General features: G+C 39.7%; 2 protein-coding genes across 9 annotated transcripts in view; one reads left to right on the top strand and one right to left on the bottom strand.

Annotated features, from left to right (window-relative positions):
* bcar3 (BCAR3 adaptor protein, NSP family member) overlaps nt 1-9,045 on the top strand; it is a 76,029-nt gene extending 66,984 nt beyond the window's left edge. For 4 of the 6 annotated variants that reach the window (XM_026918933.3, XM_026918942.3, XM_026918962.3 and 1 more), the window contains 9 exons: nt 540-668; nt 4,001-4,440; nt 4,887-4,987; nt 5,491-6,218; nt 6,791-6,906; nt 7,014-7,185; nt 7,308-7,419; nt 7,594-7,800; nt 8,199-9,045. In XM_026918933.3, the coding sequence (XP_026774734.2) occupies nt 540-668; nt 4,001-4,440; nt 4,887-4,987; nt 5,491-6,218; nt 6,791-6,906; nt 7,014-7,185; nt 7,308-7,419; nt 7,594-7,800; nt 8,199-8,374 (2,181 nt within the window). In that variant the 3' untranslated portion in view covers nt 8,375-9,045. Of the gene's footprint in view, nt 1-539; nt 669-4,000; nt 4,441-4,886; nt 4,988-5,490; nt 6,219-6,790; nt 6,911-7,013; nt 7,186-7,307; nt 7,420-7,593; nt 7,801-8,198 lie in introns of those variants that run through there. The other 2 variants (XM_034306689.2, XM_053236514.1) reach the window with 2 other exon arrangements.
* Nucleotides 9,046-9,659: 614 nt separating this feature from the next.
* Nucleotides 9,660-25,628, bottom strand: part of fnbp1l (formin binding protein 1-like) — a 47,170-nt gene continuing 31,201 nt past the window's right edge. The window contains exons 3-16 of one of the 3 annotated variants that reach the window (XM_053236515.1): nt 24,243-24,293; nt 22,072-22,219; nt 20,153-20,215; nt 19,263-19,367; nt 18,929-19,057; nt 18,623-18,769; nt 16,673-16,876; nt 15,947-16,099; nt 14,504-14,518; nt 14,068-14,177; nt 13,729-13,861; nt 12,930-13,024; nt 12,139-12,281; nt 9,660-12,001 (exon numbers count right to left, since the gene is read on the bottom strand). In XM_053236515.1, the coding sequence (XP_053092490.1) occupies nt 11,823-12,001; nt 12,139-12,281; nt 12,930-13,024; nt 13,729-13,861; nt 14,068-14,177; nt 14,504-14,518; nt 15,947-16,099; nt 16,673-16,876; nt 18,623-18,769; nt 18,929-19,057; nt 19,263-19,367; nt 20,153-20,215; nt 22,072-22,219; nt 24,243-24,293 (1,675 nt within the window). In that variant the 3' untranslated portion in view covers nt 9,660-11,822. The remainder of the gene's footprint in view (nt 12,002-12,138; nt 12,282-12,929; nt 13,025-13,728; nt 13,862-14,067; nt 14,178-14,503; nt 14,519-15,946; nt 16,100-16,672; nt 16,877-18,622; nt 18,770-18,928; nt 19,058-19,262; nt 19,368-20,152; nt 20,216-22,071; nt 22,220-24,242; nt 24,294-25,628) is intronic. The other 2 variants (XM_026918328.3, XM_026918321.3) reach the window with 2 other exon arrangements.

Below are 25,628 nucleotides of genomic sequence, written 5' to 3'. Positions count from 1 at the left end.
TTCTTAGTGACAAGTCAACTAATTCATTAATGCACTGAAATGAACCTGCACTGAATTATGTTTTGCTAATAGAATTTACTAATATGAGGAAATCCTACTGATTCTGGTAAAGTTTCATTAGCTCTGGCCCATTTATTACTCAACCCTCTTCTGGATTCTCCAAAATGAATCTCTGACAGAAAACAATGAGTCAGACAGCAGAACAGGAACAAGCAGGGTTTTTTTTGTGTGTGTGTGTGTGTGCGTGCACCTACAGGTAAAGGTAGGGCACGTTCCGCAGCCTATCAGAGGTTAGGATACAGAAAAAGGGGAGGGATTGTTGAGTCATGGAAATCATCAACAGGTACATCTATCAGGCAGGTTTGTACTGAGAGTGACAGTGGCAGAAGATAGAGGCAGGGTTACAAATAAAAGAGTGAGCAAAAGGGAGGGAGTTAAGTGTGAAGGTTGCATTGTGGCACAAACACACATGCGGTGTGTATGGTACAATCATGGACTTGAGGACACTGAAAGACTTTGTTGCTCCCATTTATGTGCAGTTCTCCAGGGACAAGCATATCATGGATGGAGCTCCAGAGAAGCTACGCCGGGAGCTGGAGGAAGAGCTGAAACAGTGTGGAGAGGAACCTCGCAGCCATGCATGGTACCATGGAGCCATTCCAAGACAGGTAAACTCACAGTGTTACACACAAATGACAGGAGGAATGCAGGGTGTATATGGACAGGAAACTGCTGTGTGTTTTGTAGCCTTGTGCTGTACCTGTACTTTAACTGAGAGAGATGAGAGCCAGTATCTATGAAATATAGCTCTCACTTTTCTGCTGCTTTAGCTGAGCTCGGCTAATCATATTTTGCTGTACGTGTGAAGTGAGACATGTCTGATCTCTGGCAGAGGATCATTCAGTCTCTTTGTGAAACATGATAATGAAATGAAGACATGTGGTGTGTTTGCTACAGCTCATCCTTGAGACAAGGTTAGTACAGCACTAATCTCTGATATGGAAGGCACATATGACACTGGTTACACTTTAATCCTGCCACTAATTTTTAGTACACCTGCAATACATTAAACTGAATGACCAGTGTTTGGTTCCTGTTGTCACAAGCTTCTCTTAGAGTTAAGCTTGTAACAAAGGTTCACAGTGCCTGAACATCACTCAGTTCGTAGGAGTCAAACCTGCTTAGAACTGGTAGAGCCACATTTAAAAATAAAAAGCATACAAATGTTCGAAGTGCAAAAGTGTTCAGAAAAGCATGTCATACTCTTTAACTCTTTAAGAGCATTCTTCTTATGTGTCTTTCAAACCCAGTAAGTGAAGTAAATATTATTCAATCTAATAGGTATTCAGAAGTAAAAATTTTACTCAGGCTGAAATCTAGATGTCACTTTAACATCGCTGTGTGTTCACTAGGGACTAAACTACATATACAACCTGGCATCAATCACAGCAGCAGTCCATGTTTCACTACGCACCCGTCACAAGGACATAGCAGACATAGATGAGTCCGATGCTATTTTGCACACTTTGCCATGAATGTAACAATCCATCATTCAGCATTTTCATTGAATACAATGCATCACTCCTGTACCACAGCACTGTTGAATTATCAAATGTGATTGCTCAGAAGGTGATTTTCTATAACAGTTTGACTTTGACAGTAGCAAAGCACATCACAGGTTTATATTAATGCACTCATTCTAATATAATATTTTTTTTCTATAGTAAAAACCTGGGATTAGGGACTTGGGAATTGGATGGTGGATGCGCACATAAACGTGTAACTGTTTATATGGTGAAGGATTTTCGGAAGGTGTCTCCAGTGCCAGCACTTTGTAACAGCCAGAAGTACAAATTTAAGTAGTCCAACATAGGAAATTCTTCAGGACAGAGGGCCTTGCAGTTTCTCATTAAAATAACAAGCTGCGTTTTTTACCTTATTAGCTTGAAAATAGAGAGAAAAGAGAGAGGCTTGTGAGGGAATGACTGTTTTGTGGACGTTCCCCAATATTACATATATGACATACTTAAATAAATAATTTTATATATATATATATATATATATATATATATATATATATATATATATATATATATAAATATACCACATCTATTTGCCAAGACTAATTTATATATATATATATATATATATATATATATATATATATATATATAAATATAAATATATATAAATATATAAATTATATATATATATATATATATATATATATATATATATATATATATATATATATATAAAAATAAAAAAAATAAAAAATAAAAAAATATATATATATATATATATATATATATATATATATATATATATAAATTAGTCTTGGCAAATAGATGTGGTATAAGAGGAATAAAACACTTTACCGCATGATGGTTTTTCCCATATATCTATCATTTACAAGTTAAACATGCGTACACGTAATATGGTATGAGAATTGAGCCAGAAGAATTTACAGCTGGTCATGCAGGCCATTGAATGCCTTAATGATATCAAAGAAAGTAATACTCTCCTGTGATCTGTGACTTGTTAGCATAAAACCTCCTGGCTGCCCATAATCTTTACCACAGATCATGTTTAGCCACGCCAGCCTTTAAACACAAACGAGTCAGACCTGCTCAACTGAAGGTGATTAAACAAATGACACTTGGGAAGAAAGGGAAGTCACTGATCGATTTTGATGCCATTTCTAAAGGGAAATCACAGCAATTATGATTTGTGATTGATTTTGCTTGTTGGTAGCAATGTCCAGAAAGTGCTGTGTAGGTTGTGAGGGAGAAAAATAAAAGTTGAATATTGATGAGGAAATAATGTTTATGTTAATACTGGGCAGGTATGAACCTGCAGTACAAGTCCACCTGGAAAAGAGAACTATCAAAGCAGTGTAGTGTATATAAATCAGTTCAACAAAACCAGCTGCTTCCTCTGATAGACAATATACAGTGGTGCAAACAAAAAGCGAGTAAAACACTGTAACCCCTAAAAACCACTATTTAGACAATGTAGAAATTGTATACAACTTCCCCCCAATTCTAGTATATGAACTGTAATTAACCTACTGAACACCTGCAAGTTCATTTCAGACATGGAGCCACCTTTCCCAGCAAAGCTCAGTCCAATAAAAAGTTACGTGAAATTAAAAAAAAGTGCTTGTCTTATGTAATAGGCCAAAATCAACCTGCTTATTAAAAGCAACCAGGAAGAGTCACTGGTTATACATCCATCAAATCTATTATACAGTGCATACTGTAAATGATTAGACAGTTCGATCATTGTATGATTGTTTTGAATGTGTAGTCACATTGGATTTCAAATAAAATATTTTAAAGTGTAGAAAGTTAGCATTAAATCAAAAAAACTTTTTTATTTTTTTATTACCTTAGGTAAACTGTCATATTTAGGACTTAGTTGAGGTGCAGTTAGACTTCATTTATAGTAGCACGTTTGCAATTTGCGCAAATATAATAACAATACCAGAAAAAAATAACAGAAACTGTGGTGTAATCTTTTTAGCATCTAGAGGGTTATTAGTTTTTTCAAGGAAATTTTAATATATATATAAATATTAGGCTGTGATAGTCTTCCACATGCACTTCTCTGTTGTCTTATAAAGGTTTTTTCAGGAAGAAAATGACAGATTAAGACAGAAATAAGGTTCTAAATTGCAAAATTGTCCATCGGAATAAAGATCCACGGTACACTCTTGCCACTCTCGTCGGTACAAGCATTGTCTCTCTAGGGAAACAGAGTTCCCTAAGAGTGTACAGTTCTAACAGAAAAGTTCAAAACTTCTTGCTCTTTTTTTTTTTTAAAGACGTCACAGTAAAAGTACAAAAGAATATGACATATTTTGGAGGATATTACCTGTCCAAAAATCATATTTCATCTCTGTCCCACAGATAAAGATATATAAACGGCAGCAAACAGAAACTAAATATGGAAAAAATAAAATGCTTAATAACTCCTTCCATGTGCTGCTGGTCATTAGGTGGCTGAGAACTTGGTCCAGCGTGACGGTGACTTCCTGATCCGTGACTCGCTGTCTAGCCCAGGAAACTACGTCCTGACATGCCAGTGGAAGAACAGTCCCCAGCACTTCAAAATAAACAAAAGGGTGTTGGGGATGAATGAAGCCTACTCACGAGTACAGTACCTGTTTGAGAAAGAGGGCTTTGACAGCATCCCTGCTCTAGTGAGATACTACGTGGGTAACCGAGAGCCTGTGTCTGAGGTAGTGGGAGCCATCATCTTCCAGCCCATCAACAGGACGCTGCCACTGAGGTCCTTGGAGGAGAAGTACGGAGTCGGATCTGTCCATATAGAGTCTGGCCAAAGAGAGAAGAAGAACCAGAGCTCCAAACGACTGAGCCTGAATATCATGAACGGACAAGTTGCAGATCACACCCTTGGCCGTGGAAACCTTCTAAGGTGAGCAAACTTCTTACTTATTACTAAATCATGTGGAAGAATTTACAGAAATAGGAACTCTGAAGTAAAGATAGAAACTATCACTGATCATAGTGTAGGTTATGGTCTGAATAGACTGTTTAAAAATCTATAACGGAAACACTGCGTTTATGTCAAACCAGCAAAGATAAGTACACGTCTAAGAAAACCCTTCCTGTGGCTAAGCAGGGTATAACCCAGGCATGTGTATGTGTAGATGAATAGAGAGAAAACCATCCTGATGTGAAATGCCAAGGCAAACCATGACAAAAAATACTCTAGCAAAATTACAAGCCTCTATGCTGCAGAAATCCACACACACAGAGCATATAAAATTCTTCTCCAATGTTGTGCACAGCAGACAAGCTTGGTGATGCTTCTGTTCAGGAGCACTGTGAGACTAAATGACCCATCTTTCTCCTTCACAGCAACAGAGAAAAGTGCGGAAGCCAGCCAGCGTGTCTAAACCACGTTCAGGAGAGGAGACGGCCGTTGAAGACCCATCAGTCTGAGAGTTTCCTTCCGCTCGGTGAGCATGATCGCTTCTGCTTTCATCCTTGTTTGATGCACTGACACACTTCACATCTGATGGTCTGCTGCTCTGACAGCCTTGAAAACTAGTCATTTTCCGTCTAGCTGGTTCTCTCTGAACAAAAGCAAAAGACTTTTTCAAAGTCATTGTAGCGCCCTGCCTTTGAAACTCTTTCAGTTGTCGGGAGCCAAACGTGTGAAGTGAGACGTAGAATTGAAATGCTAAGTAACTGTTCTGCGGAAGAAGAGTGAATTAGAATGCAGGAAGGAGGCAGAAGACATGTTTCATGTCCATATCATTTCAGTTGACAGGGATGGAGAGAAGGAAATATTTTGTACTCTTTCTTTTCAAGTTACTCCCAGCACATCAAGGACAGCTATGAATTAAACACCGTCTTTTTCCACAATCCATGCATAGCATCTGTCATCAAAGCTGTCAGATAATGAATATGTAAATAATACAATATCCTAAATAATTCATGCATTCTTTCCTGCTACCAGGATCAAGGCTCCAGGCCCAGACTCACCATATGGAGGACCAGTCGTGCCCAAAGTCTCCTGTATTCAGGACAGGCAGTGAGCCAGCCCTCAGCCCTACGGTCCCTCGCAAGATGGCCTTTGAGACACAGGCAGGCGAGGCCATCCGTGGTTCTGATAGTCAACTCTGCCCCAAGCCACCTCCTAAACCCAGCAAAGTGCCTTCTACAAGGCATCCTCACTCGCCCTTTGTAGCTCCGGTACCTCCAGTGAAGCCCCAGAAACACTGGCCTTCTACCCCACAGCAGTCAGTCAGCCCAGTTAGCCCAGACGTGAGCTACTGTGAGCTGAGCCCATGTAGTCCTGCTGAGCGGGAAAGGATTAGTGCCTCTAATGGTTATGTGGAGAGGTTGAAAGTGGAGGAGAAAAGAAACAGCAGTGGGAGCATGAAGCTGGATCGCAGCTCTTACCATCATGCCATTGAAGCCCTGCAGAACAGCAGTGAAGAGGAAGACAAAGAGCAGGAGGAAGAGCAGAGACAAGTCCGACACTCTGGTGCAAAGAAGGTTAGAGGTTTCCGGAGGCCTGTGTTTGAGATGGTATCAGCATTCAGTCCAGGGGAGGTAGAGTTCAGGTTATTGCCATCAGAGAATAAGCCACTGGAAATGTCTGTGCTGAAGAGAGTCAAAGAACTGCTGGTCAGTCAGGATCCCAAAACCATCGCCAAACACATCCTGCAAGCTGACTGCAAGGTAAGCTTACAAGATACTCTGATCAAGTTTCTTGGTATCATACCTCTTCAGGGAGCACTTCCTACAACCACATGTAGTAGGAGCATTGTATATGTTGTGAACAGTGCTATTAAGTTTTGCAATGAGAACCTCAGGCAACCTTCAACCTTCATTTTTTTTATGGACTACTGCTAAAAGGATAACCCACCCATCCACACCCAAAACCTGAATACAATCAGTAGTGACAGGTTCATAACCAGCACTTCCGTGTACCATTTTGCTGTTTCAGACGTTAGAGTTTGAGACCGGTTCTTCCTGCCAGCCTGGTAGTGTGTGAAGTGCCAGACAAGGACACATGTAGAACAAGAATATAATCAGTATAGCATTAAAAACAGTGTTTTCATGAGTTTCAACTCATGACTAGAGGGCTAGTGTGGAGGAAATTATGTTTGTGTGGTCTTTTAAGCAACAGAAAGGACAAGACTCCTTTGGAAGTTTGTAGTAATATAACAGAAATAACAGAAACTGACTAATTTTATGTAAAGGATAACATACAGAACCTAACATGTAAATGTTGTGTGTATATTTGCAAGGTTGCCCGGATTCTAAATGTTTCAGACGAAATGAAATGTCAGATGGGCGTGACCTCCGGGCTGGAGTTGGTAACCCTACCACATGGGAGGCAACTCCGTCAGGATCTCATGGAAAGGTAAACAACATACTGTTACTTTACACACTGATGTCCTACACCATAGAGGCTAAAATGTCATATAATCAGCCGATCCCATTTGAGTTAAATTTCCTTATTCAAAACAGGCATAACACCATGGCGATTGGCGTTGCCGTGGACATCCTGGGCTGTACAGGGAGCCTCGAGGAGAGAGCAGCCACGCTAAACCGAATCATTCTGGTTGCCCAGGAGCTAAAAGACTCCATGGGAGACCTTTATGCCTTCTCATCCATAATGAAAGCACTGGACATGCCTCAGGTAGCACTCATTCAGAACTGCCTCTGCACCTCACAGAAGCTGAGCATTGCATGGACATAAAAAAGATGCCTGTGGTCAAACTGCAGGAAATACACTCTTTCTGATTTTCTTTCTGCTCACAGATCACGAGACTGGATCACACGTGGACCACCTTACGCAGGAATTACACACACACTGCCATCCTTTATGAGAAATCTCTCAAACCATTCTACAAAGGCCTGTATGACGGGAGTGGTGAGTTTTTGATAAAATTTTTGTACCTGTCATAATTACACTGAAACATCAATAGATCATACTGCGGTTTAGATTATTAAGTGTTTTAAATACTTTCAGACATCGATACTGATGCTGGCTGGTAAGGTTAATAGTAGGAAGTTAATAGTAACAGAGTCCTTCTGTCCTCTGCAGCAGAGGTTCCACTGAGCAGTGCCACTGTGCCACTGTTGATGCCTCTCCTCACCCTGATGGAAAGACCAGCAGTTGCATTTGAGGGCATGGAGCTCTGGGAAAGCAATGACCAGGGTTGTGAGATCATGCTGCGCCATCTGGAGGAGGCCCGTGCTGTTGCACGCAATGCTGACACCTACTACTATAACGCCAAGCGGGTCCTGCAAGGTAAGACAATAGACCAAGGGTGTTCAACTATAATTTGTAAAGGTTCAGTTCCTTACTTACAAAGGTCCGGATAAGCAACTATCATGACTGAATGTCAACAACAGTTACCTCTTAATTCTTAACGATTAGGTTTTGGCTGTGTCATGTTTAGAAAACTATAGTCACTGAACTACAATGGGTTCTGCTACAGTATTTTTGTAAGTGCTTGGTAACTAGACAGTTCATGACCCCTAGCATAGACCGTATTCTGTGGGTAAGACCAATGGGGTTAGGGGTGTCTTCAGAAGCAAAGTCTTTTTCTTCCTACCCAATTTTGTACAAGTACGTCTAAATAACATTAATAGCAATATTAAATCAGTAATCATGACTTTCATTTCTCTTGTTTTATTTTTCTCTAGACTTCTGTCCTGATGAGGACATGTTGGAGATCCTGAAGACAGACTTCCAGATACGCCTACTCTGGGGCAGCAGAGGGGCCGGGGTAAACCAAACAGAACGACACGACAAGTTCAAACTAATCCTGACTGCACTGTCCAGAAAACTAGAGCCTCCTGTTAAACAAACAGAACTCTGAGGACAGAAGATACAGATCAGTTCAAAGCACCATGTGGAAGGACATGAAATACTCTAAATGCAGAATACACATGGCCCAATAAAACTACTGTGAAGAATGGAAGCTCTTTTACAAGTGCTTTGGTACAACATATCTTCTATAAACAGTACTGCATTCCAAAAGATTTTATCCATACACACACTTTGGAATAATACAGCTAATACAAGAGGGTATTTTTCTGCTCTATGGACAGTATCACGCTTGCAGAGGGGCTAAAGAGACAAAGGTACAATGAGAGAAGAAAAAGGAATCGTTCACTTAACATAAGTTAACGCCATTATTTATAGATCCATGGTGATCATGAGAAGGACAGATGGATCGGAGAACTATGGCTGTTCTGTATGTTTAAAAGTGTATTGCATATTTATACATTAACAGCTGTCCAGTTTTAGTCTAGAACTGTATTGTAAAGTATGAAGTTATTTCAACAAGTGTGTAAATGAAAGAAGCATACCTGTAAAACGGTGTATATAATTGTTAGTAAAGTATACATGTGAATGCTAAACTGTAATGTAATATAGTTTACTCGTAATTGTCAGCCATGTAAATACTCAATTTTAATATCTTTGTATGAAATGTTGCAAATGTATAGATAAACAAGTCTAAATAAAATGTCTAACTCAACAAAGGCATATTTGTGTCTTAGTAATATTGTATTTTCATTGGAACTCCCACTTAATAAAGGAATTGTTTAAGCTAGTGTCTACTAGCTAGTAGTGCCGACTGTATTTGTATTGTCTTAAAAAATTTATTAACAAGAGACTAAAGCTATTACAGAACCTCATGATAACATCTGTTAAAATAACAATTGTTAAAATAATTGTTAAAAGTGTTAAAATAACAATCCTGCATCTGTTAGCCTTAGTTGGCACTTGAAAATAGCTACTTGTTTAATGTGTATAAAAAGAAAATATTCATCACTGAAAAAGAGAGGAAAAATTCTTTACATTTTAAAGATTCAGTAGAAAATTCTAACATCTAATCAGCTACTTCAAACCAGATTTGTAATTACTGTAAAACTGCTGTCAGTAGCGTATTGTGAAAAACGATCTGAACATCAATATCAATGCCCAGCCCTAGCCAGCATGCACAAATTTAATAATTCTTATTTAGCTAATTATTTTTAGTTAAATGATCAAATTGACTATCAAACATTATCTGTACTTAATGCTGAAGATTAAAAAAATGTCTTATTACATACACAAACACACACAGTATGAAGACACAGACATACACACAGAAAGAATGAGACAAAGGGACTTTAGCATTTATTTCCTGTTTGCTCTTGCTCTTGATCAAACACCCCAGTAGATAGTGGTCACTGTTTCTTACTGTACAATATATTTATACAAAAGTAGCAGTCAGAGCCAACATCATTCATTCATTCACTCAATTCAAATTTAAATGAAGTAGGGTAAAAAGTGCATCGGTTAAGACCAGGGTCCTCTGCAGAAAAGTGTTCAGACTTTAAAAGAAGCACTGATTACAAAGAGAAAACAGCACGAGTTGTAGAAGCGAAAATCATTCGCACGATTAAAAACCCTATAAAAAGACATGGTAAAAACACATTCAGTATGAAATAAAAGTTGTTAATACTTACAAATCAGTATTAAAACCTAACTAGGTATATACATATGCATACATATAATTCATATGCATACACATTGTTTTAATATATGCATGACACATTCACAAACATACACAAAAGGATAACGCAGACACTTTTGGATAATGCAGACACTTATTGGAAAACGAGTTCTTCAAGCATGATACTGAAAGCTGGAAGAGAATAAAGGTGTTAGGATTGGCTGTAAGGAAGGTTGGAGTGTTCACTGCATTTCTCACAGATCCAGGCTTTGGTCCGTTTTGTATGATGATGCGTCACCCTCTATTGGTCCAAGGCAGTATTTTGATCCACAGCACACACTGAGAGAACTGCCAGTTGGTTATAATTATGTTGGAGATTGGTGATAGGGCTGCTGTGGTCCAGTCTTGTGTCTACTCTGGTTCATTCATGCTGTACTTAGCATTCATGATGGATGTGTTATTGTTGATGAATACAGTCAAAATGGGAAAAAAATATGCAATAATGATATAAACAAGACATCACAGAAATGGGGTGATGAAAGATTAGAAGTGGTTACATCCTACCAGGTGCTGACAAGTCAGCCCTGAGAGAGGGAGTGACATGTTCACGTCATGCATGTTAAGGCAAGCAAAAGGGATGACACAGGAAAACATTCCTATGACAGCGCTGGAATGGAGTGCAACAAGGCGAAATGTTAGGGTCAGGCACAGTTTAGGATAAATATATCAGGTTAGATCAGCTCTTTGGGTTTCCTACTCTTTCTACCATGCAGCTGATTCCTCACTTTACACCCCCACCCTATTCCATCCCTCTCCCCTCTTCTACCACATCTATGTCATAGGCTTCTGCTGAATCGAAATGATGTTAATGGAAATGAGAGTCAGCATGCAAACATGCAATCTGCTTGCTTATCTCTGTTCCTGTCTCTTCCAGCTGAAACCCCCTGCACTACCTACTAATAGACCCAGAGCAGCGTGTCCCTTCCACCAACACCACAGAGCCCCACTCATCCACTCAGGAACCTGTAGCCACAGAGAGAGGAAAGAGAGCACCGTCACTCACACAAAACACGACTAGAGAGGACTGAGGGCGTATGTGGAGACTAACACAGATGTACTGCAGATCCTGAGATTTATCATATAATGATTTGAAGAATAGTGATGCAGCACATAAATGTGGATTATACAAATTTGGCCAGAAATCACAGGATAGGACAGAGAAGTCACACCCATCAAGCTGGTGTACATTATACAGCCCACGAAAATGCTCCAAGCTTGTCCACTCAACATACAATTTTACTCTTCCACTGTTCTAAATGATTTGGACTTCTAAATGCCTAAGCTTGAGCATTGAATGCAAGGTGGCACCTGAAACACTTCTAGGAACAGTAATCGCAGGTCCATTTCAGTAATACTTACTGAAAATAAGGTTGTTCATTAAGAATGAAATTAATTAATCCTACTGCATTACTGAGATAAAAGGTCACTTTAAATGATGGCCAAAGCTAATAATCCGAGATGAACTGAGAACACTTCATAAGGCGAATAAAATCTGAAATGTGAAAAAGAAAGTAACCTGCCATTGAAGTAAACATAGTCAGGGTCACTTTACCCAGTGTGTGTGTGTATATATATACATATATATATATATATATATATATATATATATATATATATATATATATATATATATATATATATATATATGTGTGTGTTTGTCCATGGGCTCACACAGTGAACAGGGTACGATGCAGTCTGTGGTGCTGCCAATGCCAACAGTCAACATGACAAGCATGGCTGGGCGACCATGCTTCAGATGAGCTCAAATGTAGGTGACCGCACCTTTGCTGTGCTTCTCCAGCGTGATCTCCACGTAGGATGTGGGAACGTAACCCTCCTCACCACTCTGCTTACGAACACGCGTCCAGCCATCACCTTTATCCTCCTCGATAACATACAGCACCTCATCCTCCTTCATCACTAATGTGCCCTCATTAGAGCCTGTAGACACACAAATACACAAAGGAGCACAGGTGCGTTAACACAGACACACAAAAACACTGATACATGGAACATACCCATACTATAAAGTTTGTTGAAACACAAGCACTATGGGGCCTTATCTGTTAAAACTGTACCATCAAAAGAGTAGAGTGCTTTGCAGTGGCCAATTGCAGGAAGGGGATCATCATCTTCAAATTCATCGTCAAACTCATGGTGGTCGGGTTGGGGAGGCGCCCGGTGCTCCTGGTTGGGATCATCTGTGTAGCTGCCTTCAGGACTACAACAGAGAAACAGAGAGACTGATGGATTCAACTTGGTATTGACCTCCATATAGGACATATATGTCAATTATCTACTGCATGTAAGAGATCTAGTGATCTCAGACTTTAAAATGTGTTGAATCATTCAAATCGCATTCAATTCTATCAACAGAGCCTCAGAGTCAAGTCAAGTGACCAGCATGTACACGGCTTCATTACATCATACCATGTCAACACCTAGTTCAATATCTGAACTAAAGGGATATTGAAAGGCAAGTGGCTGGCTGTGCATACCTACTGATATAACATGTCCAGGCAAATTATAAAAGTGAATCTTAAGCCCAATATTTAAGCCCCAGTATATATTTTTTGGTCAGGAATGGATAATTTTGATTAGGTTTGAAACTACATTTTCAAACCAATTAAAAGCTTGTTGTGAAATCCGATACGTGTGTGATAGCATTATCCTCTCTAGTTTTCCCGTTCACTCAAATCACAAATTAATGGATTACACAAATGAATTCATGTGGCCTTTTAAGTATTTTAAATAATCATTTGTTGTTTCAGTTGTGTCAACGTCTCAGGAGGCGCCGTTTCTTCCATCACTGTGTTTATCACTTTATTTAGGAGAAATGATGTGGCCATGTTGAGATGTAAATGCACACCTCTCTCTGCCATGAGGTGCGTGATGATTCACATCTGAACTGGGCCGCTGTTCGCTACGGGAACTCTGTTTCCCCTCCACCTCTGCCAGCCATGTCTGCAGCAGAGAGACAGAAGTATTAGCACTAGGAATTAGGGATTGGACAACAGAACAATGTAATCAGATGTACGATGAGCTTTGGAATGTTGACAAGCATAAACACTCATGTTAGGAAGAAGAATGGATATAAAACTAAAGAAGCTTAATCTAATTTGAAAAAAGTAACTGTGAGTAATTTAAGAGCAAATAAACAATGCCAATTTCAAGATGGGAAACAAAAGCATTTCAGATTTAAAGGGAAAAAATGTTTCAAAGCAATGTTTCATTATACCATGCACTGTGTCTGCTTTTATCTATAGTGCTACCTGAAAATATATTGTTAAGCTAGAAAACTGATTTTTTTTTTAAAGAAATTCTCATAAATTTAGGACATTATTTGTGAGACATACTCCATGTGCTGATGTAGGTAAGGTCAGGAAGGAATTTCTAGGCAGCACAAAGTGATAGAAGCCATCACAACTGGCCAGACAGCACCGTATTCAAGTCTGAAGACAGAAATTTTGGTAACCGGGAGTCCTCAAGGCACTCAAGGCACATGGTGCCTGCATTACTACATGCAGAGATGCACTGTGTGTATTGCTACACCAGGGGTCACTAGCGCACAGGGCTGTCCAGTACTCTGCCATTTCTCCACATGTGCCTTTGTGGGCTGAATTTCCTTATATGACCACAGCAACAATGCAGTTCACTGGGGAGATTACCTCATTTTTGTGTATCTCAGAGCGCAGCTTCTCCATATTGCATATGGTCTCAGAGATCTTGGGCTGGAGACTCCCCGGGTCACCCATCTGAGGATTCTTCTCATAGACATCCTTCATTTTATTTAATGCATCTCTGTGAGACGGATTTACAGAAAGAATTTGTTCACAAACTAACATTCACGACACAGTCCACAAGACTTTATCTCATTAACGCTTCACTACTGTTTTTACCTTTTTAACTCTACTATAATAAAAACCAAGACTAAACAAGCAAACAAATAAGCATGTGTCTTCTATAGAAGCAGATGGCCTTCCTTTCACTCATTTTGCATTTCTAACCTTTGGTCCATTTCTTTCTGCAGTTCTCTGCTGAGCTCGTCAATCCTCTGCTGAAGTTTTTTGCGTCTCTGTTCTGGAGGCAGGTGGCTGAGATCCTCGAGGTTTGGAGCCTGAGAAGACAGAACTTTGTGGTTAGCCACTGACATGTTTAGACACGTGCTCAAACACCTTCATGCAACTACAGTCTCAGCGGGCATTATGTAATGAAAACAAATCCCAAAAGAGGTGTCCTTCGTTAGAGTTTCATGGGCCTATTTACTGTTTCAAGTAAGCAGTTTGCTATTTTTAAAATGCTCTGCTCTTTATCAAATTTTATTTAACCCTAAAACTTTAAGAAGGACATATGAGAGAAACAGGATCCCTAAAACTGGAAGAGCTCTAAGGCCAACTCACAGCTACTTCTACAGCACTCCACACTACAGCACTCCTTACTCACCAGCTTCACTGACCACTGAGCAGTTGTGGTTAGACCAAGCCATTCACAAATACACAAAAACACACAATAACACAAGTAGCTCATGAGCGTTGGTCAATACTGTGGCTCCACCGAGGGTTTTAGACATTAACTAACAGCACGGCATCATGCTGATACAGCAGGCCGGGGCTGAAACCCAGCACAAAGATCATGCCTTAAAGGTTCCCCTGGGTGAGATGGAGTTAACACAGCAAGGACAGAACGGCATTGTTAGTGCTGTAATGGTAGTCCACACACACTCGCCACAGATTACAGACCCTTATTGACCTCACGAATCTTCTTTAAGCAGCAGGCTTCGGGTTGGCATCCTTGGGAAATAACGTAAGCACAAAGCTAAGCAGGGTGTCATGAAGACGTTTTGTTGTCAGCAACCAGCTGCTAATCGCAAATCTGCTGAAGAGCAGTATCTACGGGTCATTAAGAATAACATTTACTTACAGTGAACAATGTAAATTATAGCTAGATGTCATTGCAAAACACCCTGCAAACCCACATCCAACCAGCACAAACAAACCAGCTGCAGCCTAATAAACAAGACAGTCATCTTAAGCCTTGTCCTGCAGATTGTCCTGTCCCCTAGTCTAGTATCAACTTCCTCTGATCTAAATGGGATGAGACACACCAAGCTGACACTGAAGAACTACCAAGGTCAACCAATGATCACTTCCTGTCATCTTATCACTGCCTCATGTCCTCTGTGAAACATTGTACATGGTGAATATACTTCACCTTACCAGGAGGGAGTATCCTAAAATTAGTTAAAGAGATGAAAACCAGAAGAATCAGTACAATTCAAAAAACCTACATTCCAAACAGCACACTACCGTATTAAATAGTACACTAGGTACAGTATCTGCCTATAGCGGTACAATATACTGATTCCCTATTTAGTGCATTTTTATCCTGTTTGAAAACGTTTGAAAAATAAAAAATAAACTGGCCTAACTGCTACCCTGACACCACTATGAATGTGTTTAAATTTACTTGAAATTTAAATGCTACAAATAACTGGCTTCAGCAAATAAGCAGCAGCACACTGTGTGATCACACTATTTGGTTTATCTTCTCCAGCACTAATTCGCTAGACTTCACAGTCAACACAACACTTAGTCTGCAGTGACAAGGGATGACTCGTGTCAGTAGTGTGTGAGAGACTGCAAAAACTACAGGCAATGGTCATCCACCAACATGTGACAGGCATCAGTCAGCTTGGTGTGTCAAGGGCCTTAGTATGTGTAATAAAAGCTTCACCCCAAAAATGCATTATTCCTAAGCTTAATATTCCTATAACATAAACCTGGAAATGAGAATAAACCATCAAAAACACAGCAAAAACACACAAAGATGCACACAAATGCACACAGACGTACATACAAGCGCACGCAGACACCCAGCAGCTCTTACCCCTCTCTTTAGACCCCGGAATGTTGGGATCTTGGACGTAACCGTTCTCATTTCATTGAGACAGTATGCTATTCGTTCAGTGGGGAATTTAGGAGACTGAAAATGGGCAGAAAGGACACTAGGAATGGGTGGGGGAGGGGCAGGAGGGGGGAGCTGGGGCAACAAAAACATCAATTGTCAAAAAAAAAACAAAAAAAAAACAAAGCAAACAAATGAATCAAAATAAAAATGTCTTATGGCTTATCAGCTACATAACTAAATCTGTGCTAAGACATACAATTACCCTGACTGAGAGTAAAGAGTGATTATGACTCCCAAATAAAGTGCATGATTAATGGTTGGAAGTTTAAAAAAAAAAAAAAAAAAAAAAATCATGAATAGTAAAATTGACCTTGGTCATGCAATCATGTTAAAAGAAAAAAAGTACTTATAAATGGAAATACAAAAGACCTGCTAACATGTCATTGTGAGGCCTAATACTGCAAATAACAAGTTAATGATTAACTGCATGTCAAACCCTTTTACAGCCCTGGCAGGTTAAAGTCTTGTACTGGCTTGTAAGAATTTGCTTATGTAATCTGCTCTGAAAGCAGATGCAGTTGATTTAAAAACATCATACCAACAGGTGGGTGGCTACTTGTAATTTTTTTTCAGGACAGCCAGGTATGTGTGGTAGCCATCCCATGTGATTCTGCATAGGTCCAAGTACTTGTGTGCGAGTCTTACCTTGGGCTTTTTCCCAAACAACCAGAGTTTGTTCTTGGATTTTCCCATTGAGTGTTTGGGGTCAGGTTTGCCTGGGTCGTTTTTGGGAGTACCGATGGTGCCGTCTGACCCTGTGCGCTGGATGTTCTGACTGAAATCCTCGAAGGGAAAGTCAGTTGGTGGCTCGAACCCAGACTTAAATGACTCTACCACGATTGATGAGTCCTGTGTGAAATAGACATTATGTTAAAATACTATTCACTGATAATCAATTCAGATAAGTGTGAGATTATGATGGCAAACACCATATGTTTAAAATAATAAGATATAATTCTTGTATAATAGGTACTGCTACATGTTACAGTGTGAACAGGTGCCTGATTATCAGTCACTCGGAAATGTGCACGTCCACAGAGGTGTGGTTTACTGCAAAAGGATGTGATCATCTATGCAGCCCTTCTCGAGGACAATATAAAGCCCTCAGGAAAGGATGAGCTACTCTCATGAATACAAGTGCAAACTGCAAACATGCCATCATTACTCAAATGTTCCTCCATGAACAGTATAGGGAAGCAATCCAGTCTGTGGGTGGAGGTACATAGTCAGAGCAAAACCGAGCCAATTAAAAACAGAATGAGAGGCTGAAGACTGCTTAAGGAGCATCATGGGAAGGATTGTGCAATCCTGGCTACGATGCTGAGCTTCCTCCCTAACCCCATCCCTGTTTCTGACCATGTTTATCATACCTCGACGACTACTTCCCAGAAATGATCCAAGGCTAGCAGAAACATCCCGCAACAACTTAGACACACAAAAACAAATGCCACAACTGATATAACAGCACACTCGTACTTCAGACGTGATGAGGTAGGGCTTGCCAATATGAATTTTACTGCTCAAACTGTCATAATATTTACTTATAATAATCCACAGTCAAATGTTTAGGTTCTCTTGTTCTATTTAGTTCTAAAAGTTTCATAAACCTTTTGGTCAGATGACCTTCCTCAACTGAGGCAGAAAATGAGTCAGGTCTGAATAAACGCAGGTCAATTACAGCTTACTATACTGACACATTTTTCTAATTTCTGTCCTTATTTTTTGATTACATTTAATACATGTGGCCTAAATTATACTACAGCTGAGTAGTCAATTTCCAGCTGGCACTTACTGAAGTCATGCTTGGACTATTGGGCATATAGTGCACTATGTAGGTTCTATAATGCTCATGTATGAGAACTTCAAATGTGAAGGATCTACCTGACTGTTTTTGGTAAAACTGAGCTAAATTAATAAATATTATTTATATGCCACTGAATATATGAGGGTGAGGCAAATAAAATCCAAATAAATTAGAGAAACAGTACATTAAATTAAACCTGACACACTTTTGTGACACCTATTTGTGTGCAAAATAGTGCAAAATAAAAGAATTAAGGTTTTCATCTGACTCACCCTCATATATTTGAATATATGAGGGTGAGTCAGATGTGAATTTTTGCACAAGGTTAATTTTTTTGTTGTATCAAAAATCCAGTTTTTTCAAAAATCAAAAATCTTGATAGTGAATACGAAGCCATTGTGCATTAAAGGAGAGGGGCTTATACAACAAAATGTTGAAGACCTTTATGTACATCTTGAGCCTAAGAAATGTAACATTTAGCTGAATATTAATGACAACACTACTGTGGGTAAACAAGCAAAAATCTGAAATATTACAGTTCTTTGCCTTCTTTGGGTTATGTGATACTGGTAATGCTCAGTCTGTTTGAGGCTGTATAATGTAACAATCTTCAAACAAATCTTCATAATTTGAATGCATCATTAATAATATTTGGTTCACTGTGTCACTAGCTTTGCCTTTCAAACTGGAGGATCTGTGTTTGTTGTTTGTACACAGATTCTCAACAGGGGAAAATGATCTATATCTGTCTGTAAATCTGCAGAGATGTTCATTTGTGTATCACTGCACACCTTGCGCTCATCGACGTTTTTGGCGGCGGTCACCATGCCCTCTAAGCACTTGGAAATGATTGGGATGACCTTCCTCTCCACCTCGGCAAAGCTCCGGTACGTCTCTCCCAGTTTCACCGTCCGACGCTCATCCATGTCCTGTAGATTCTGCAAAAGCACATGCAAGTTCACAAACACACGCGCACACACACATTAGCCTCACAAATACAAATATCTTTTCTGTAGTAGTTGCGAATCCTAAAGACACCATATTACCCATTTATGCAGTTTGATGAAATACAATACAGCAGGAGAGTGAAAAGTTACCTTGAAGATCTGTGGAATGGCCACATTGAAGTGCTTCCACTGTTCTGCGTTGAAGTTCTGCAGCTGAGCTGCATACTCGTTCTTACTCTCATCTGCCATGTGGGTTCTCATATACAGCTGGGACTTGGCCTGGAAAAAAAAGGACTTTCTTTAAACTGTGCTAGCATAATAATATGAACAAATAAATTAAAAAAAAACAAAACAAAAAAAAACACCTAAAGCCAGTCTGCATGATTGGAACAACAAAATGCTGCATTTGTAACCTATTTAACAAGCAGTGAGATCACCAGAAAGTGTATGACTAACCCATGACCGCTGATAGTTGTCTGCTTACCTTCTCCACCTCTGACTTTGTGGCATTGATGTCGTTGTCTAACCTCTCAAAGAGCATCTGGGATTTCTCCGCTTCTCTGCATTCCCGCTCAAACTTCTTCTTGCTCTGCCACATTCACCCAAGACAATCAACAGGCACACAGACACATTTCAGGTTGGTGAATGTGAAACATGATTCAATTCCACAAGCACTAATAATCACTGCTCACTGATGCCTGCAGACAGCTCCCTGCTTTTCACATCAGGAGCTTCTCCCACTCAAAGGATGACAAACAAAAATCCAAAGCAATAGTTTTATACATATACACGGTATCTGTAAACAATCAGACAAGCAAAGGAGGAAAAGTGGTAAAGAAATTAGTTTTTTGGAGTTTGTTAGAACATCTGCGTTTAATTTTGTGACAGTGCAACAGAAGAATACCTAAGGCATTACAACATGACTACACTGGATGCAAGATTCAGCTGTTGCTGGCTTGCACTTGCACTAACCATAAAGCTGCAAAAACAATCCAGTTTGACTACAGCATACATTAACTGCTCCACACTGCTCTCTGTACACTGTGCTGCGTGTCATGGAGTAAAGAGAATGTATGGAGTGTAGGGATGGCAAAAAGAAGCGAGTCCTAGGTGCATTGTGATTCGCTTTAGAAATGCACAAAATATCATGATTGGACCTTTACACAGATGTGTATTGAATTATTTTCAATCTGAAAATCTCTTTCGCTCTCCACATCACTCACACGCAAATGAGAGAGAGGGAGACCCGGTCCCAGCTGGTGGACAGTCTGCAGGTTAGTCACACATACATACACACTCAGCTGCTCTAGTTGAGGTAACACACACACACACACACACACACACACACACACACACCTATAATGTAATACTCACATTGTCCATCTGTTTCCAGCACTGCTCCAAATACTGCTGGGTCTTCCGTCCCTCCTGGAGGTGCTGCACAACACATCACACACAACACGCTGTTTAAAACCAGAGTAGTGGTGATTCCATCCACCAGCTTCTTATGAATTGGGAAAGTGTGCTTGAGAAAAACATGGTGTACAAAAACTGACACACTGTGCAAGAAAAGTGTTTAAAATAGTATATATAGTAGCATTTGGGCTTAAACCACTGTGTTTGTGCTATTTCATATTCTTCTTAGAAATTCTCTTTGAATCTCACAGCATGACTTGACATACCATTCCTCAAGAAAGAAATGGATCAAAACTACTCTCTATCCTGCCTAATAATCCGTTAATAATCTGATAGGTCGTTTGGAATAAAAATGTAAATTCATGTAAACACCTCAATCGGAATCAAGTAAACCGTTTGAAAATCCTATCGGACTGAAAAAGGTGGGTTAACGTCCTTTTAAAAATCTATTAAGTAGAAGAATAAAAGCCGTGTAAACCTTTGTGTCTGATTACTTTCACTACCAGAATGAATGTGAGTTCTGCATGTGCATTTTAAACATGACCCGCTCCTGGCGCAATCAGACAGTCCTGTAAGCAAACACAGCTCACGTTACACATTTAATCTATTTAAAAATCATTCTGAGGACAGGTGAATATGGGATCAGCATCAAACTAACATTCTTTAAAAAAAAAAAAAAAAAAAAAAAAAAAAAAACCTTTGTAAAAGCTTTGATAAAACCTATATTTCTTTTGTTATTCCCAGTTCAGCCATCTGAACTAATGTAAACTGAAACTAAATAAAATAAATACTCGCTGTAAGCTGTCTACAAAAACTGGAATTTAAGACTTGTGTAGTTAGTGCTTATTTTATTAAAGTGGGTGTGATAATTCACTGTTAATAGCACTGAAAATTACATGAAAGAGCAGTTTGATCAAAACATCATCTCAAATCTAAACAGAAGCTCAAAAGACTGCTGAAAAATTTGAATCATGCTGCTATTTCTTGTTCTTACTTTTCACTATGAGTGCTGTCTTGTTGAAGCGACGTTACGGAATCGCAACCCGGAGAAGTCGGAGCTCTTGAAAAACTCAGACTTTCCGAGTAGGAAGTACGAGTTGGACGGCTGTTTAAGTTTGAGTCCCCAATATGAAACGGATCTTTCCTATTGGGAACTCAAACTTCCCAGTTCCCTCTTGGTCATGAATGCAGCACTACCTCTTCACAAAGAACTTAAATAAGCACACATCCTCACACTTCCTTCTTTAAATCACTCTGTAGAAAGGGCTAAATGCTGCAAATGTAAATGTACATATTTGAATAGCAACAGTTCATGCAAACACAGCTATTCACAATTTCTTTTGAGGTCTTCTTTGAATAAAACCTGTGTATGTGTAGATGGAAAAAAAAAAAAATTATACAACTTTTCCAAAATATTACCCTCCTTAGAAGGTAGAGAAAAAAATTTGTATATACTTTGACTTACTCATTTGTTAGATTATTGTACTAAGCATTATTTTTATTTTTTTTTTTTATTATTACATAATATTTGTACTGCTTCTAAAATATCACTTTAGAGACTCCTATTGATAACGCCTACTGTAGTTTTTGTCCCGTTAGTGTTGCTGTGGTTCAGAGCTGTACTGTTTCCATTGCTACAGGCCTCATCTTGATCCCACAGTCTCCCGTGATTGTTGCTACAATAATGTTAATATTATCCTAGCATGAAGACCATGTTGGTCTTCCTTCCCATAACCTTCCTGTAACTGCTGGAGTAACAAGTTTACTATAAAAACTGGCAGTTTTACAATTAAGCTAAAGCAAATGTTATAACATATGCAATGAAGTGACCTGTAAGGTCATAGCACCTGCTAGATGGCAAAAATAAGAGTACTCACGTGTTTCCTCTCAGCTTTCAGGTCCTGCGAGTATCTCAGCAGCTCACCATACACCCTGTGGCCCATCTCCTCGGCAACGACCTCTCGCTGCCCCGCGTAGTCATTCAGCTCGTTCAAGATGGAGTAAAATGACAGGCATGACGTAAACCTGTAAACCAGTAACACACGCTCAGTCAGTCACTCAGCATTTTGATCAAAAAGATACCAAAAAACACGCAGCATTTAATTACAGCACTTGTAACCAGCAGAGAGTTTCCCATTATCCACTAATGATCCATATTAAAAGAAACACTTTTTGTGTACACTGCTTCTCTAAAAAAATCACTGTAGAGACTGCAGGTAGCTTTCCAGTGAATGCACTTATAACAATGAGAGGAACTCTATCTCGCTGACTAGAAACAGAAATACTCTGTATGCACATCACATACTCGCACCTCGACTCTATTCAGTTCTGCACCCTGCTATTTACACACAATCATTTCACTGATGAGGGCTTAAACACAATGTGTTCACAACCGATCAGATGTAAATCTCCTTATGCTCCAACTGTGACTGCTTTCACAGGCAGGCAGACAGACAGACGCGCACACACACACACACACACACACACACACACACACACACACACACACACACACACACGGATAGACGAGTGCACCCACAGAGACAGAGACAGACAGACACACACACACAGATCCATGCACACAGAGACAGACATGTACACACACAAAGACACAGACACAGACACACACACACAAACATGCACATGTACACACACAAAGACACAGACACAGACACAGACACACACAAACATGCACAGACTGGTGAAAACACAGACAGACATATACACAGGGACAGACACAAACCAACAGACCCACACCCCAAGACAAACAGGAAGACAGCCACACAAATATGTGCACACAGAGACAGACTCACAGACACACTGAGCCACACACACACACACTGATGAAAAACACAGACAGATAGACATACACACATACACACAGCAACACAGACAGAGAAACAAACACACTTCAACACAGATGCACACACACGCGCACACACACAGAGAAAGACACACAGCAACGCAGACTGTTGAAAAAGCAGAAAGACATATACACAGTGACACACACATACCAACACAGACAGACACAGACACACATGTTGACAGACACAGACATACCTATCACATACACAGATATGCAGATACAAACACACACAAAGCTACACACGTGCACACAGACAGAGACAGACACACAGTTTATCGTAGCATATGCGCTTAAGAACTAGAGTCTGTTGATGTTGACTGACCGCCAGGCAGACAAGTGTGACCTGCTCACTTTATTAAAAGCCTCCCCTACACACAAACACACACAGTCCTGCAGGGAGGAAGACGTTTTGGAAGCCGCATGTATGCCTTATCAAACTCGAGCCTTCTTAATATCCCTCCCGCTCCAGTAGCTTGGGATGGAATGTTCTAAAGACAGAAGAGCTTCATGTTTAATGATGCATGTCTAATGGAATTCATCAGAGCAAAAGGGAGGCTCCTGAAGTGATGGCTAGCCGATACTCCCTGGCCTGTCTACAGCTGAGCTCTGAGCTCTCGCATACGGCTCACTGACAGACTACAGCGTGGCATGAAGGCCTCCCGTGGACACTTTGTTGGTGGTAAACACAGGCCATGACAAGGTGAAACATAGAACTCAACATTCATCAAACGCTGTTGAGTTCTGTCCACTTCAAATATAGGTCACTGATGATAGTTCTTCTTTTTTTTTTTTTTTTTTTTTTTTTTTTTTAAATACAGTGCCCAAAACCTCACAGTACAAACAATCTAACTGTGGAATATTGGTGTAAACCATGACCTGAGTCCACACAGGAATTCAAATCTACATTCTGAGCTTGAAAAGTGCAGTGCACGGGATTTATTTAGAAAATACGACAGTCGCAGCAAAGTCCTTAATAACTGGAACATTCAGTTTTATAGGAACAGAATAATTGGAAAGAGTGTGTGCGTCTGCTAAAATAACGATTTAATGTGTTAATGCCGCAGGGTGTGTGTGTGTGTGTGTGTGTGTGTGTGGGTGGGTGTGGTGAGTGTAGGAGTGTTTGGAAGAGGTGTGAGGGCAGAATCACAGCAAAAATATGTAAATGTTACAAGAAAAACATACCTGGGCTCATCATCTTTGGAGCGCTTAGGGCAGTACTTCTTCACCAGGCTCCTGTTGGTCAACAATTAGAGCAATATTTAGCACATATCAAAAACATACCATGTACATGAATAAAAGAAGTGAGAGTAAACAGTGAGAGAGCTAAACTAGGGCAAAGACGAAAGGGAAACCCAACACTATGTTAATTTCTCCTCCCTGCGTCCCACTTCTTCCTGAAAATGCAAGGAGAAGGGATAGATTTCTGATAAATAAGAGCTCTTGAGAGAAGCAGGCCTGCTGTGTTTAGGCATGTTCCTCTCTTGAGAGACATGAGGGTTGTAGAGTGTGCGTGTGTGCGTGTGTGCGTAGGGGGATTACATGAGTTCTCTTCCCCCACCTAAATGCCACAGTGTACTTCCATTAAACACACTTCCTCTAATTCACTGACACATAAACAGGTCAGTGTGAACACTTCTCCCTACAGAGCACACCTACGATGATTACACTGACGAGGAACGCAACACTTCCTCATTATGTTAAGATGGTCTATAACAAAAAAAAAAAAAAAGATTTACAACACATCATGTGCATGGGAGTGTGTGAAAGAGGTATGACAGCAGAATCAGAGCAAAACTGATAAGAGAAAATATGATCCCAAACAATCAGATCTACATGGCATCATTAAAATTAAATGTACTACAGTACTGTTGAATGCTCAAATATGATTGGTCAGAAGGTGTTCCTTAATTTTCTAATTCAAATCACACGTTTCTCCCATAACAATTCATTCACCCTTCTACCAGATGATCTATGTAATCTAATATCTATTAATAAACAAATAATAAATCATTGATATGGTGAAATGTTTTCTAAAGAAACATTAACATTCATGAGTCTAACTAACCTTGGCAAACCATATTCTCATCAAACTCTCTTTGTGCACAGGGGAATTGTGATGCTGGAACAGGTTTGGGCCACTTAGTTCTAGGAAAATAAAATCTTAATGCTACAGCATACAAAAACAGTTTATACTATTCTTTGCTTCCCACTTTGTGGCAACAGTTTGGTGAAGGCCCACATATGCTTGTGATATTCAGGTGTCCACAAACTTTTGGCCATATAGTTTATATCACAGCTTTATGCTATACTTTATTTTGTTGGTTTTGTCAGTGCTTTCACATATCTGCATGCTCCTAATTCTGAAAAGACTGTCTGTTGTCCAAATGAATCAGTCTGGTAAAAATAGTTCTACTGACAGCCAGATCACCCCTCTGCTGATGTGTGTAGTGCAGCACTGAAACTTTCATTTGCAAAACGCAACAGGAAATAGGTTCCATTCCTCTATATAGCTAAACACATTGGAACAAAATGTCATTTCTTCAGGACCATGGCGCGACACAGAACAGT

This window comes from Pangasianodon hypophthalmus, chromosome 8 (genome assembly GCF_027358585.1).
Source record: "Pangasianodon hypophthalmus isolate fPanHyp1 chromosome 8, fPanHyp1.pri, whole genome shotgun sequence".
Lineage (NCBI taxonomy): Eukaryota > Metazoa > Chordata > Actinopteri > Siluriformes > Pangasiidae > Pangasianodon > Pangasianodon hypophthalmus.
This window is presented reverse-complemented; position numbering and strand designations above follow the sequence as displayed.